General features: G+C 31.0%; 1 protein-coding gene across 1 annotated transcript; it reads right to left on the bottom strand.

The window, feature by feature from the left end:
- Window positions 1-524: 524 nt before the first annotated feature.
- On the bottom strand, window positions 525-1,387 carry LOC132610697 (uncharacterized). The gene has a single exon (XM_060325052.1). It carries the CDS (start codon window positions 1,161-1,163, stop codon window positions 714-716), a length of 450 nt encoding a protein of 149 aa, XP_060181035.1. The 5' UTR covers window positions 1,164-1,387; the 3' UTR covers window positions 525-713.
- Between the last annotated feature and the right edge of the window lie 14,689 nt (window positions 1,388-16,076).

Below are 16,076 nucleotides of genomic sequence, written 5' to 3'. Positions count from 1 at the left end.
CGGGCATGGGTTTTTTTTAAGTTAAATCGGATAATTAATGGTGGAATTGGGGATTCTGTCGACTGAGGGGTATATCTGTGTACTTTCTTAACGGAAGGAGTATATTTATCTATTTTAACTAACAAAAGGGGTATATTTATCTACTTTGACTAACAGATGATATATTTAACTATTAAACTAAAGTAGAGGGTATATCTAACCCTTTTGCCTTTTATGTTTGTCTATCTGTACTCGGTATTTCAGTTACAGTTTTATTCCATCACTGTTAATTTTCTTTGTTAGAAGACGTGATCTATAAAACTGTAGCTATTTATTACTCTAAAAGATCCGATAGTGTAATAATATATATTTTGCACATATACTTGAAGTTAAACTCAATTTGAAATGCCTAATCTAAATCATTAGGGACAATTACCCTATATTTCTAAGTAGTGTTACAATCTACAACATTCTTCCGGTCGCCAAGATTATACCAGCAAAATAAACTGACCTCATTTTTAAAAATTAGGGAACAAAACCTCAAACGAAGATAATTTCTGAATGCATTACTATTAAATCTCAGAACAATCTTATCTTTGAATAAGATTAATTACCATGGACAGTAATCTCAGGACCGACCGACGGTCGAAACAACCTCTCTACCCTACACAAAAATAGAAATAATGTCTGTGTATATCTTACCCTCCTCAGAAACTCAGACCCCATTTGTGGGATCACACTGACGTTGTTGTTGTACTAGTAGTATTCTCAGGACCAATTTTAGCAGTAGCAGCACCATCTCGATTACCCAATTTTCCTTGAGCAATTATCATAGACTTGTAGATCTCTACCAGCACTCTCTCATCATATTCCTTGATAGGCCTCATCCCAAATCCATCAATGCTGCCGCTGTAGCCGCCGCCAAACCCCCGGGTGTTTGCAACCCTCAACATCGTGTTCACATAAGCATCACGCAATCCAATAAGAAGCTTCTTCAAAGAAAACCGTTTAAAATTGATCTTCAGTTTCAGTTTTCGGGTCAGCTTTATCTTCCAGAACCTTCTCTTCCGGGTTGAACCTTCTGCTGATAGTTCAACCCGGTTCGTCCTGTTCAGCTTCTGATAGCCCCTCCTCCTCCAGTAACCCTTTAATCCACTGTATACCCTAGTTGATACCCCCTCCATTTGTTTCTTCCTTTAGTGATGGCGACTCAATAAAATTAGTGGCCTAAGGCTGAGGCCAAGTTTGTGGAGAGGGAGCTAAGAAATGATAATAATGATCACATTCAAGGAGAATGAGAAAGAGAGAAATATAGGTTGGAATTTGGAGGATGTAATGCGATTAGCTTTGAATGTGAGCACATAAAAATTAGGAAATGGGTGTGGGAGAAATAGAGATCGACACGAGTATTTAATATTGAATCAGAGTTCTGGTACCACTTAGCTGTATTTCTATATCGGGACATTAATGCATATGGACTTCACCTTATGACTCATGGCTGACGCCCAGCTATTCATGAGGTAGTGGACAAAATACCTCAAATGACACTTAAACTATACCCGAAAAGTTGAGTTCACACTTAAACTTCAGTAGTGATTTATTACACACCTAATATATAAAAAAATGATATTATTTGCTCCCTGAGAACTGATGTGGCATAAAATGTAAAAATAACTAAAAATTAGGCGCGTTTTAATTAAAATTAATTTATTTTTCTTTTTTTTAATACTAAATTTATATTTTTTTAATCCCACCCCCACCCGTCTCTTTCTTCTTCATTTCCCCACCCCTCCCCCTACCCGTCCCTTTCTTCTTCATGTCCCTACCCCTCCCTTTCTTCTAACCCCCACCTGTCTCTTTCTTCTTCATTTCCCCACCCCTCCCCCACGCGTCCCTTTCTTCCAATTTTAATTTTTTTTGCATCAGTACATGAAAACAAGCCAAAAAAAAAAAAGAGAACAAAAAGAAGCTTTTTATTCAAAAGACAAGAATGAAAATTTATGCATACCAAAAACAACACCGGTTCCATTGAAGTTGGTTAGTACCATTGCTTCCAGTTGATCAAATTACCAATCAATAGAACAAAGATTTACAAATTTGGAGCAGTGTCACTGGGAGCAATATTCTTCACTTTTTGGTTTTCTGATCCTAACAATTTATGTTACCTTTTAGATATTGGAAAAATACATCAAAATTTAATTTCTTCTCTTCTTCAAAACATGGTTACATTCTTCTTCTCCTCTTCCTCTTTGGTATGACATTCATGTGAATGTTGCTGGGGTCGAAGAGAGGTGTTGACTATCGTTTATGCCTTTATAGTGGTCTCTGATTGGGGTACTTTTCGGGTGATTCTGGCTTGGCGAAATTATTTGATGGTCATAGTGAGCATGAAAGAAGATTAGAATGTGGTAGAAGATTGACGGTGGGTGGTCTGGGGGCTGGCGGGCGGTAGTGCGGCGGTGCAGAAATGAAGAAGGAGGATTTGGGGTCTGGGGGTGGGGGCGGCGTGACGGTGGTGCTGGTGGTGTGAAGGATTTGGGGGGTGGGGGTAGCGTGGAGGTGGAAGGGAAGGGCGGGGCGGGGGGGGGGGGGGGGTGAAATGAAAAAGAAGAGGGAAAATTAGTTTTTAAAATTTTTAATTTTGTTAATAAAGTAAAAAAAAAGCAAAATTGTGAAAGAATAAATAAAATAAATAAAAATTAGAGGATTTTTTGACGTGGCACTTACGTGTACTGACGTGGCATTGACGTGGGGAGAGAGTGTGTACACTCTCCCCTAATGCAACTGGTCATATTGTATCAGGGAGCAAAAAATATCACTTTTAAATATATTAGGTGTGTAATAGGTCGCTCGTATAGTTTAGGTGTGATATCGACATTTTGGATATAGTTTAGGGGTGTTTTGATGTATTTTGCCTAAGGTAGTGCCGTAGGATGTAATTTAGTAGGCGTTTGGCCATGAAAACTAAAAGTCATTTGGATTGGCTTATAAGTTGCTTATAAGCTGTTTTCAATTTTTTTGAGTGTTTGACTGGCCAGCTTAAAGTCATTTTGTGCTTAAAATAAGCTCAAAAAAATAATTGGGCTCATTTGACTTAGCTTATCTAAAGCAGTTTATAAGCTGAAAACAACTTATAAGCCAAAAAAAATAAGTTAGACTACCCCAACTTATTTTTTTAGCTTATAAGTTGTTTGCAGCTTATAGGCATAAGCCCATCCAAACAGGCTCTAAGCGTTGGTTTGTCCATGAGAATTATTCATTTTTTAGGAATATTTTTTAACTTTTTTTTATTATTTTTTCACTTTCAATACATTCAAACAACCAAATATTCTTTGAACAAGTTATAACCAAACACAACTCCATCTTCAACTCCAACTCTAAAATACCAAATAAAGTGAAAAATATTTGGTTTTCATGGCCAAACACCTACTAAATATTTTTCATTTTATTTGGAATATTGAGTTGGAGTTGAGGATGGAGTTGTGTTTGGTTATAGTTTTTGTAAAGAATATTTGGTGGTTTGAATGTATTGAAAGTGAAAACAAGGTTTTAGGTATTTTGAAAATTTCAATTACAACTTCAAGTTGTATTTAGAATTTTCATGGCCAAACGGATTTTTAAATAAAGTGAAATAATTTTTTGGAAAAAAGTGAAAAATTCTCGTGGCGAAACGGGTCCTTAGTCATAGTCTGTTTTTTTTTTCCCATTATCGGTAAAGTTTAACTAAATATAGCAAAATTGTTATTTTTATTTTTAGGTCACGATTGTATTAATTGTTATAAAAATTAAACTATAATTCTAGATGAACTTAATTTATTAATGTAAAAAATTAATTTATTCACCTTTGAATTGTTCAATTTGAATTTAGTACTTTTTTTGGTAAAATATTAATTAAGTACTTATTTTATTAAACTATCCTTATTAATAGTGCAAATTATCCCAGGTTGGCTGGTGTGCTTAGTGCTTTGAATTATTACCCATAGTTGAGAGTTGTCATGGTGAACATTAAGGGTGTATATGAACCGGGTTGGATCGGATTTTTAAAAGATCAAACCAAACCAATTGCATCAAGTTTTCAAATCTATAAATCAAACCAAACCAACAAAAGTCGGGGTTTTCAACCTCGAGTTTTCTCGATTTTTTCGGGTTGCTCGGGTTTTTTTTCTGGTAAAGTCTTCGTACAAAACATATAACTTGTACTTCAAATATTGCTTTAGTCCTAATAAGATACAACTATCTAATTAAGATATTTATTAAGAAATACCACAAAACGTGAGATAAGAGATCACATTGCACTAAGATATTCAACGAAAAAAATTAATGAAATTGCATAAAATAAAATGATCATAATCTAAAAGTACTAAGTCATGCTACAATAAGTATAGCCAATTTATAAGGCACGTAGAAAATGATCATAATCTAAAAGTACTAAGTCATGCTAAAATAAGTACGGCTAATAAGTATTAATTACATGACTAGATATTAAAGAAAAAAATAAAATTAAGTTATATATTTTCACTTTCTAAACTAATATAAAACTAAAAAAATAGATATCAACATTATTGTCATTCCAGTGTTAGATATGAATTACTTTTGTTAGCATTAGTATTGATTTAATTTTTGTTGAGTTTTATTTGAGTTACTAATATCATAGGGCTATAAAACTTACTGGACCATTCAAAAATTTAATTCCAAGCTTGATATAATATGTTAAAAGTCAAAAAACTATGAAAAAGTTAAAGAAACATTTATAAATTACATCATAAATAAATATTTTTATGTATAAAGTATGTTTGAAATTTTATAAATGTAATGTCGGGTTGGTTTGATCCGGTTTGACTTTTTTTTTTTAGTTAAAAGCAAACCAAACCAATAGTGTTCGGGTTTTTCTTTTTAAAACAAAATCAAGTCAAACCAAACCATTAGTCGAATTTTTTTCTCGATTTGGTTCGGATTATCGATTTGGTGCGGTTTGTCGATTTGCTTTGTACCTCCTTAGAACATCTGTAAGGGTTTAGTTGTTGTACTTGGGCAGGAGGTTGTTTCTCAAGTTGGGAGTATGTCCAACTTCTGGATTTTTTGATTCGCTTGTAAATATTTTCTCTTGGTATAAACGTTAATTATCAAAAAAAAAAAATCCTTATTAATAGTATTTTAGTAATTTAAATTTAATTTTTTAATTGATTAAAGTGAACAATTAAAGAGAATTTGATTTTGATTTTAATTTTAATATGATAAACATGACTGAAAGGGAATAGAGCATAAGAAGAGTAACGAAACCTAACTCCGGTAGCTGCTGTAACGGATGGACTCACCTTTCTAAGTTGTTAAAGCTACTATACACAATGAAGTCAAACTTGAAGTGAGAATAATTGAGACGGCAGTGTTGATTGATTGGGAAGTGGATGATGTAATGTGAAAAAAAAAAATTATAGTACTAAATTTAGAAGCATTTGGGTACGACTTTTGCGACATACTATATTACATTTATCTTTATTTCTTTTAATCGAAGACATAATATCTTTCCTGAGAAAAGAAGAAAAAGAAAATTGAAACTTTAGTTTTAATCTGGGAAAAACATACTGTATTAGTTAGTGTCATATTAGGAAACGTTTCTCGCACCGGAGACGGATTCGAGATTGAAATTTTATAGGCTCAACCTTTCATGATTCTTAGTTGAACTCATTACATTTTAAAAGTTATGAGTTCATGTCTACTATTTATTGCAATTTTTATAAAATTGTACACATAAGTTTTTGCTCCGCATCGAAATCAATACTACGTACCGCCATGCCTCGTACCCCTGTTTAAATAAAGCAAATACATGTTTGACATGCATTTGTACATGATTATTTATTATTTAATAAGTAATAATAGTTTGTTTGGTCAAACTTTTAAAATCTGCTTATTTCGAAAAGTGTTTTATTTATTTATTAAAATAGTAGTTTGTATTTGACTAATTAATTTGGAAAATAATTTTGCCAATATTAGAGAAATAATTTGTGCTTGGTCAAGATTCCAAAAGTGTTATGAGAAAAGCTATTTATTTTCAGCTTTTGCTGTGCTCAAACACACATATTTTTTCCTAAAAGCTTGGCCAAAACCTTAATTTCCTAAAATAAACACTTTTTAAGCACTTTTGACTTCTTAGAATTTTGGCCAAGGAATATATAATAAACATTCTCATTTCATTATTTAATCATGATAATCTAATACAATTTGCTCTAAAAAATTGAGTGCAAATAGTATTTTCAACAATTAATGATAAATCATTCTTACTACTATTGATTCATCAATAATATGAGGTCAACTTCTCCCGAATTTTGGGGAGGGAGATAACCCCGTGAATTTGGGCCACGACCCTGCTAGTATATAGTCACCTCTCCTTAATGATTGATGGCCCAACTGAATGTGATCGTAAAATGAACAAATTGTATATTTCGTCATATTTCTTTAATTATGCACATAATATTTATTGGAAAATATCATATAAAAAAGTTTGAGTTTCCTTTAACTCTTTAATTTTGGACTGAAAAAATACAAGATTGATGATCCGTATATCAATCCTTTTAGGCACCACCACCCTTTCTAGTTAAAAAGAAAAAAAAAAACGTATATTTTGCAGTAAATTCGTTCCATGTCTAATATAGACACAAGTTACGGTCTTTCTGATGCAAATGATGAAAGTTCATTTTGTTGATGATGTGTAAGACCTTCATATTATATGTATTTGTTGCATAAAAAAATTAAATCACAGGTTCTTTTCTTGATCTTGAAAAAGTGAGACGTGAATTGGCAAAAGTAATTACAAAGTGATCAAGTCTAAAGATGCATTAATTTGTGAAAATTTTGTTTCTTCATTAGTTTATTTTGCTCTCTTGTGTATCTTATACTAACACAAATTTTATTTGTGTCTCGCATAATCAACACTACTTAAGTGGGACTAGCTCATTGGTTGACATGTGGATACTTACTTTATTTAAGACAAAATAAATAAGGGCAACAATAGATTCCTAGATTCTATATAATTAACGGAAAAGGTTCAAAAATACCCCTGAACTATTGAAAAAGGCTCATAAATACCCTTCTTCCACCTTTTGGTCTAAAAATACCCTTCCATCCACCTTTTAGGTCTAAAAATACCCTTAAGGTTTGTTTTTGGCTCAAATATACCCCTCAAACTAACAAGTTAAAATTAACTTTTTTAAAAAGCCAAATGGCAATTTGTAATTGGTCAATAATAAAATTCCGTAATTTAAAAAAAAAATCCAAATTTTAAAAAAAAAATTGCCAATAATAAATTTCCAGTAATTTAAAATTCCAGATTTAAAAAAAAAATTGCCAATAATAAAATTCCGTAATTTACATATTTTTTTAAAAAAAAATTGTGTGGAAACTTAAAAATTAAAAAATTTAAAAATATGAACGAAACTGTTTTTTTTTTTTTTTGCATTTCGTGAATTAATCAACGAAATATGTTTTTTTTTTGCATTTCGTGAATAAAAAAACGAAATAGGAAATTATATTTTCTTTTTGCATTTCGTGTATTAAAAAACGAAATAGGATAAAAAATATTATTTTCGTTCATATAAAAACGAAATTGGAAAATTGGACAAAATATATTTTCCAATTTTGTTTTTATATGAACAAAATTAATTTTTTTATCCTATTTCATTTTTCAATACACGAAATGCAAAAAAAAATTATAATTTCCTATTTCGTTTTTTTATTCACGAAATGCAAAAAAAAAAAAAAAAAAACATATTTCGTTGATTAATTCACAAAATGCAAAAAAAAAAATCAGTTTTGTTCATATTTTTTAATTTTTAAATTAAATAATATGTGTGTCCAATCACAAAATGTCATTTGGCTTTTTAAAAGAGTTAACTTTAACTTTGTTAGTTTGAGGGGTATATTTGAGCCAAAAACAAACCTTAAGGGTATTTTTAGACCAAAAGGTGGAAGGAGGATATTTATGAGCCTTTTTTAATAGTTCAGGGGTATTTTTGGACCTTTTCCGTATAATTAATGCTTAATTAGACAATAAAATAAAAACTAAGAATATCTTAAAGCATCAGCACAGCAGAAGGTAAAGAAACCGCCTCAGCCGGTTATCTAACATTTGTAGCAATCTTTGAGATTTTGTTTTCTTCACTTTTGTTAATACTAGCGAATTTGTCCACCCTTCGTGCGAAATTTATAAAATATAATTTTCAAACATATTTAAAAAAGTCTTCATTCTTTACCTCTAGTCTTTGAATACAAATAAATAAGATTTCAAGTTTTAACCAATATTATTAGTAAGATATTAATTAGTCTGGTATTTCTCTAAATTTTCTTTGGATTTTTAATGTTCTCGAAATACTTGATTTTTGAATAAGTTGATAATGTGAAGATTATATTTCTATAAGGCATGTAAATAAAGAAAAAGATATCAAGAAATGTTAACTTTTTAATGTGCATGTATATGCTTAACTTAAAATATGAATTTATCTTTGAACATTTATAAGTATCTAACTTTTTATTTTTATTTTTTTTATTAAAGAGTCATTCAGTGTTTCATAAAATCAACAAAAAAAACCAACTAACAATAAAATAAAATAAATTTATAAAATCTCTTTTACGACTTCTTCCAACAGTTAACAAATAATTAATAGAGAGTCATAAACGTCACAATATTTTTCGAATTGAAATTTTTTGTAGACAACAATTTTCACCTTTTTTCTGTTCGCCGCATATTGCTCACTTTAGACATAACTTAAGAACTTCCTAAAATAAAATAAAAATATAAAATTCATCCTGAATGGTGTAAATCACATTACATATAGCTTCTATTTTATTCAAAAGCACTAAAAACGCATACCTTTGTACAAAACACATACCTTTGTACAAAACTTACAAAAGTATGTTGTAGCAACAAAAAGAAACCATAAATATAATTGCTATTCTAGCTAACTTTCGTTTTCTTCATCTACATTCGCAAACTGGCAAGAGGTTAACTAAACATACTAATTAAATAAACACAAAAAATTAGATTTTTATAAATTTAATAAATAAGCAATTATGTGGGTGGGGGGGGGGGGGGGGTGGAGGGAGGACATGAACCTTAGAATTAAAACATTCAAAATAACTAATGAAATCTCTTTTACCGCTTCTCCCAACAACTAACAAATAATTTTTCGAATTGAAAATTTTGGTTCTCGAAATTTTCCAGACAACAATGTTCACCTTTTTTCTATTCGCTGCATATTGGTCGCTTTAGGCATAACTTAAGAATTTCTTGAAATAAAATAAAAATATAAAATTCATCCTGAGTGGTGTAAATCACATTACATATACCTTTTATTTTATTCAAAAGCGCCAGAAACACGTACATTTCTACAAAACTCACAAAAGTACATAGAAGCAACAAAAAGAAATCATAAAATAATTGTTGTTCTGGCTAACTTTCGTTTTATTCATCTACTTCTGCAATATGACAAGAGGTTACCTAAACATATTAACTAAATAAACACAAAGAATGAGATGTTAATACGTTTACTAAATAAGCAATTATAGGGAACCTTAAAACACATAAATAAATATTAAGAATTATGAAAATCCAATAAACTACCCATAGATTTTAGAGCGACAGTTTCTTGCACTGCAATTACAACATAATGCCTCGGCATTTGATCAAGTGGCTGGTCATGGTAGCACAATTATAGCACATGAAATGTGAATTGCTGAATTTAAAAATGCTATCACGAGTTTATTCATCCTTCCACCTATAAGAAAATTACCCTTATTTCTAATGGAAGAAACAAAAATATCTATACGTTAAATAATTAACTGAGAACAAAAAGGCATAAATAAAATCCGCTTACACATATCTAAGCAAGCTGAAAAATAAGATGGTATGTGTGTATATATATAGGAGCCCAAGGTTTATTGGTGAAGAACTCTTTTAAATTTCATTATTTATGAAAAGAAGGTGGAGCCTTTCAATTTTCCAAATTAATGGGCAAAAACTGTTTTTTGTATTATGAATTCATTATACGTGGGCTTTAATTTCCAGGGAAATGAAACGGCTCTTTGAGCCTTAAAGATGTTGTGCTTATATTTTTCTTCATTACTCCATTCAATTTATTTAATTAGTATAGATTTTCTTGGTTGTTATTTGTTAAATAGGTTGATTGAATGATAGGAGTGAAACACAATAAATGTTAGTTAATATGGAGCAAATGGAAAAGTTAGTAACGTAAATATTGATTGAAGAATTCTTTTAAGTGATTTTAACTCTTTTTTTAATAGCACATAGGTGAAGAATAATAGAAGAAATGCAAAAAAAAAAAAAAAAAAAGGAGAAAAAATTAAAGATAAATGTTAATGGAGGCCATAGAGAGGTGTCACATCACCTTGTCTATGCCTAGCTTTATATTATATATATTTGAAGAGCTTAAAAACAAATCAATTATGATGAGAAAGAGCTTCTGCAAATTTTTCTTTTGCTTTGTTTCCTGTAACCAATTCAATGAATTCATGGAGCCATTAACTCCTTTATTGAAACAATTCACTATCACTTGTCATTCTGATTACCAATAATTTCAAACTCAATTGCAAGTTAATTAGTTTCAAACATAATTCTCTTGACCGCTGAAATTAACAATTTTGAAGGATGAAATATCTGAATTTTAACGAAAGTGAAGAAGTTCTATGTTGCTGGAAATATTACGACATTAGGTAACAGGTTGTCCCAATTTCTTTACCTTCTATTGCTGATCCTACTAGATTTTTTATATTTATATTTTTTGTCTAATTAAGCACTAAATACGGTTGGAATTCAATGTTGCGTTATTTGTTTTATCTTAAATAAAGTTAAGTCATGCAATAAGCTAATCTCACATAAATAGTGTTACTTATGTGAGACACAAAATAAAACTGGAGTATTATAGTATGATCGGAAAAGGTCCAAAAATATCCTTGAACTATTGAAAAAGGCTCATAAATAGCCTCCTTCCACCTTTTGGTCTAAAAATACCCTTCCATCCACCTTTTAGGTCTAAAAATACCCTTAAGGTTTGTTTTTGGCTCAAATATACCCCTCAAACTAACAAGTTAAAATTAACTCTTTTAAAAAGCCAAATGACAATTTGTAATTGGTCAATAATAAAATTCCGTAATTTAAAAAAAATCCAAATTTAAAAAAAAAAATTGCCAATAATAAATTTCCAGTAATTTAAAATTCCAGATTTAAAAAAAAAATTGCCAATAATAAAATTCCGTAATTTACATATTTTTTTTTTAAAATTGTGTGGAAACTTAAAAATTAAAAACTAAAAAATTTAAAAATATGAACGAAACTGGTTTTTTTTTTTTTTTTTTGCATTTCGTGAATTAATCAACGAAATATGTTTTTTTTTTTTTGCATTTCGTGAATAAAAAAACGAAATAGGAAATTATAATTTTTTTTTGCATTTCGTGTATTAAAAAACGAAATAGGATAAATTTTTTTTATTTTCGTTCATATAAAACGAAATTGGAAAATTGGACAAAATATATTTTCCAATTTTGTTTTTATATGAACAAAATTAATTTTTTTATCCTATTTCATTTTTCAATACACGAAATGCAAAAAAAAATTATAATTTCCTATTTCGTTTTTTTATTCACGAAATGCAAAAAAAAAAAAAAAAAAAAACATATTTCGTTGATTAATTCACGAAATGCAAAAAGAAAATCAGTTTTGTTCATATTTTTTAATTTTTAAATTAAATAATATATGTGTCCAATCACAAAATGTCATTTGGCTTTTTAAAAGAGTTAACTTTAACTTTGTTAGTTTGAGGGGTATATTTGAGCCAAAAACAAACCTTAAGGGTATTTTTAGACCAAAAGGTGGAAGGAGGGTATTTATGAGCCTTTTTCAATAGTTCAGGGGTATTTTTGGACCTTTTCCGTAGTATGATCCTCATATGTCAAAATTGTCTAAATGTCAACTTATGAGGGGGCCTTATACAATTATGACATGGCATGTTAGACACAGTAAAATTTCTCCGCCTATTATTATAAAGCATGGGAGGCAAATTCCAATTTGAATGATGAAGTTTAGAAAAATAATACCATTATGGTCAAATTGCCTAACCTACCCCTAAACTGTTAAGAGTATGGATTTATTAACTAGAATCAATATTCATTGATCTGCCTTCTTCACAGATTCTTCAATGTTTATCATGGTTAAAAGTATGTATGATTTAAAATTGAAGCCATGTGCGTTAAAGCTAGGGATCAGGGTTAAAAATGGTTTGAAAGTATAACCCATACATGACGTATTAAAAGAAAGGGAAAAGGGTCAAAAATACCCCTCTATTTTGGAAAAAGGGTTAAAAATATCCTCCGAACTTATTCGGGGTCAAAAATACCCCCCTCATCCTTAAAGTTTTCAAATATACCCCTGTCTTGACGGAAATTATCCCGCAAAATACCCGAAATCAATTTTTAAACCCGCTCCATCATTTAAACCCGACCCAACTAAATAATAACCCATAAGATCCCCTTATTCACCCAATACGTAGGTTTGAAGTTTGAGGGAATTGGGGGAATAAGGGGATCTTATGAGTTATTATTTAGTTGGGTCGGGTTTAAAAAATGATTTCGGGTTACTTTGGGGGATAATTTCCGTCAAGACAGGGGTATATTTGAAAACTTTAAGGATGGGAGGGGTATTTTTGATCAAAAATAAGTTCGGAGGATATTTTTAAGTATGTTTCCTAAGTAGAGGGGTATTTTTGACCCTTTTCCGTAAAAGAAAACATGGGTTGAAATAAAAGAGAAGTACATAATTAAAAGATGCATAATACCTTAATATTATGGTTTGCTTAGTTGACCTATATATAAGAAACTACATAAAAGAAAGTATACAACCTATCGGGAAAATATGGGAAAATAATCTACCCACAAATAAGACTCTTTTAATGAAAATCATGAACGATATTGTTTTATTGCGTGAAAAGGAAAAATCTTTAATTTAATTATAAAAGTTTACAACCTTTTCCTCTAAAAAAATGATTAGGTTTCTTTTCAGAATTAAAAAAGAATTATGCTAAAAAAAATTGTTCCTTCAATAAAAGAGATATCTAAAAAAGTTAGAGAAATTCAGGACAAAATCAAATATGATTGGCTATAAAATGCAAAATATAAAATACACCGCAATCATTGAACATCTAAATTTCGACAGAAATCATCTGCTTAAGTACTGGTGGAAAAAAATAACCTGATACTTATATTGGTGAAAGGTAATGGATATCATATGAATTAGTTCGGATATGCACAAGTTGAACCCAACTTATAAAAAAACAAAATACACATGCTCTTTTGTTATCTGCTTTCCCATATTCATACACCTCCCCATACATTTCTCATTTGGATCCACACATCTGCTCTGCCCTTCTTTTGTGCATGTTCCCTGCCGACATTTAACCATGAAATCTTTTCAATTCTCAATTTTAATCGTATTCAAATCATCCTCCTCAATATTCTTTTCTTTTGAGTTCTTGGAAGTTTCTCTCACCCATACTCCTATACAATAAATGTAGAGAATCTCAATCGGTCAACTTTCATGCCAACCTGTATAGTATAAAACCTTTTTTGAGATGATAAAAGCGATTCCATAAAGGGATTCCCAAAAACAGTAGTACAATTTTACAATCCCAATCGTTATTTAACAAGTTTAAACATCAATTGGAGAACTAGTATTTTTTGAAATGATAAACACGATTGCTGATTGGTGAAAGGGTAAAAGGAATAGTTTTGTGAACTCAAAATGTCATAATCTGAACGTTATATCACACGTTTGTTCAGTTAAATTTTCACTATCTCTTATCAATTTTGTGAAAAGAAAGGATTGCAGAGAAGTGCAAAAGACAAAATAAACACAAACAACACCAGCATGTAAAATTTGAATTATTATAAGGGGAAATTTCAGTAATGTACAATCCAGCATACAAAATTATATTTGTGTAGCCATATTTTTAAATTACACCCATATTGACACTTTTTGACGATATACAACATTATACAATAATATACAACTTTATACATCTACTATAGATAATGCATAAACGTCGTATAAAAATGTATAATAATGTATAAAACTAGTATACAATATTATACAAACTTATACAAGAGGTGTTTATACATGAGAGGGGTTTAAACATAATGTATAAGGGGTGTTTATAGGTTGTACAGTGGTGGCTCGTGGCGGAGGAGCTGGTAGCTCGCCGGAGATGGAGGAGGAAGGCAAAAACAGAAGGGCGAAAAAGTGGCTATGGCGGGTAATAAAAAAAAAGATGGGCTAAAACGGGTAAATATTTCTTCATAATTGACATACAATGTTATTTTTGTTGTGAACTTGAAGTTCCCACATCGCTCGCACACGGGATTGTGTGCGTGCTTATAAGCTGGGCCTGAAGCCTTTACTTGTATACGCGTTTTAAAGCCGTGAGGTGCGCCAAAGCGGACAATATGTACAAGCAGTTTATAACACGTTATCAGCACGAGACTCTGTCATCTCGAGCAAATACTTTACAAGCCTCGAAGGTATTGATCTCTTTGTTTTCCATTACTAATGACAAATCTTTCTAGACGTGAATTTGTAGCCTTAGATGTATCCGGCAATAGCTATATGTCTTGGATTCTTGATGCCGAGATTCACCTTAATGCGATGGGTCTGGAAGACACCATCAAAGATAAAAATGAGGCATCAAACCAAAACCGTGCTAAGGCAATGATATTCCTCCGCCATCATCTTGATGAGAATTTAAAAATGAAATATCTCACGGTTAAAGATCCTCTTACGCTGTGGAATGATCTGAAAGATAGATATGATCACCTGAAGATGGTCATACTTCCACAAGCACGTTTTGATTGGCTCCATTTAAGGTTCCAAGATTTTAAATCTGTTAAGGCATACAATTCTACTATGTTTAAAATTATTTCTCAATTGAAATTATGTGGTGAAAATATTAGTAATCTTGATATGCTGGAGAAAACATTCTCCACTTTTCCTGCCTCGAGTATGCTCCTGCAGCAGCAATACCGAGAGATGAAGTTCAAAAAATATTCTGATCTAATCTCACATCTTCTAGTGGCTGAACAACATAATGAATTACTGATGAAAAATCATGAAAGCCGACCCACTGGTACTGCCCCATTCCCTGAAGTGAATGAGGCAAATTTTCGCCATTCTAGGCGTGGAAGAGGTCGTGGCCCCAGTCGTGGTCATGGTCGTGGTCGAGGAAGGAATTTTAATCATGATTCTCGTTTTGCACCATATAATACCCTTCACCACTAGCAGTGTAAAAGGAAGGATGAAAAGCATGAAGTTGTGCAAAAGAAAAATTCAGAAAATAATTGCTTTCGATGTGGAGGAAAAGGGCCACTGGTCACGTACCTGTCGTACGCCAAAGCACCTTGTTGAGCTATATCAAGCCTCCCTCAAAAAGGCAGAAAAGGATGCCGAAGCAAATTTTATTTCTGAAGATAATGTTGAGCCCATGCATCTAGATGTGGCAGATTTCTTTGAACTCCCTGAAGGGAAAATAGATCATCTGATCGGTGATGGATCTGTATTAACTTAGATATTTCATACATGTCGTTTGTATTATCTAATGTGGTTATGTTTCCATATATATATATATATATATATATATATATATATATATATATATATATATATATATATATATATATATATAATAAAGTGTGTGAAATACTTTGTCTAATCAAAATATCTACTTCGATGTTTACTTTGCCTATTCTTTCGTTTTGAAGAATATATGGAAAATCCTCAAATATTATTTGGATCAATGACAAATCATGAAGATATTTGTGTGATTGATAGTGGAACAACGCATGCTATATTCAAAGATGAGAAATACTTTTCTTACTTGCGTAGAAAAAGGGAAAATATTAATACAATTTCTGGCAATTCGAAATTAATTGAAGGCTCCGGAAGAGCTACTATATTTCTATCTAAGGGGACGAAACTTGTTATAGAAGATGCACTATTCTCTTCTAGATCCCCAAGAAACTTGTTAAGTTTCAAAGATATCCGCCGT

This window comes from Lycium barbarum, chromosome 9 (assembly GCF_019175385.1).
Source record: "Lycium barbarum isolate Lr01 chromosome 9, ASM1917538v2, whole genome shotgun sequence".
In the NCBI taxonomy this organism is placed as follows: Eukaryota; Viridiplantae; Streptophyta; class Magnoliopsida; order Solanales; family Solanaceae; genus Lycium; species Lycium barbarum.
This window is presented reverse-complemented; position numbering and strand designations above follow the sequence as displayed.

Bases quoted from the DNA above. Each gene is read 5' to 3' on its own strand.
- LOC132610697 (XM_060325052.1), bottom strand. From the start codon at position 1,163: ATGGAGGGGGTATCAACTAGGGTATACAGTGGATTAAAGGGTTACTGG.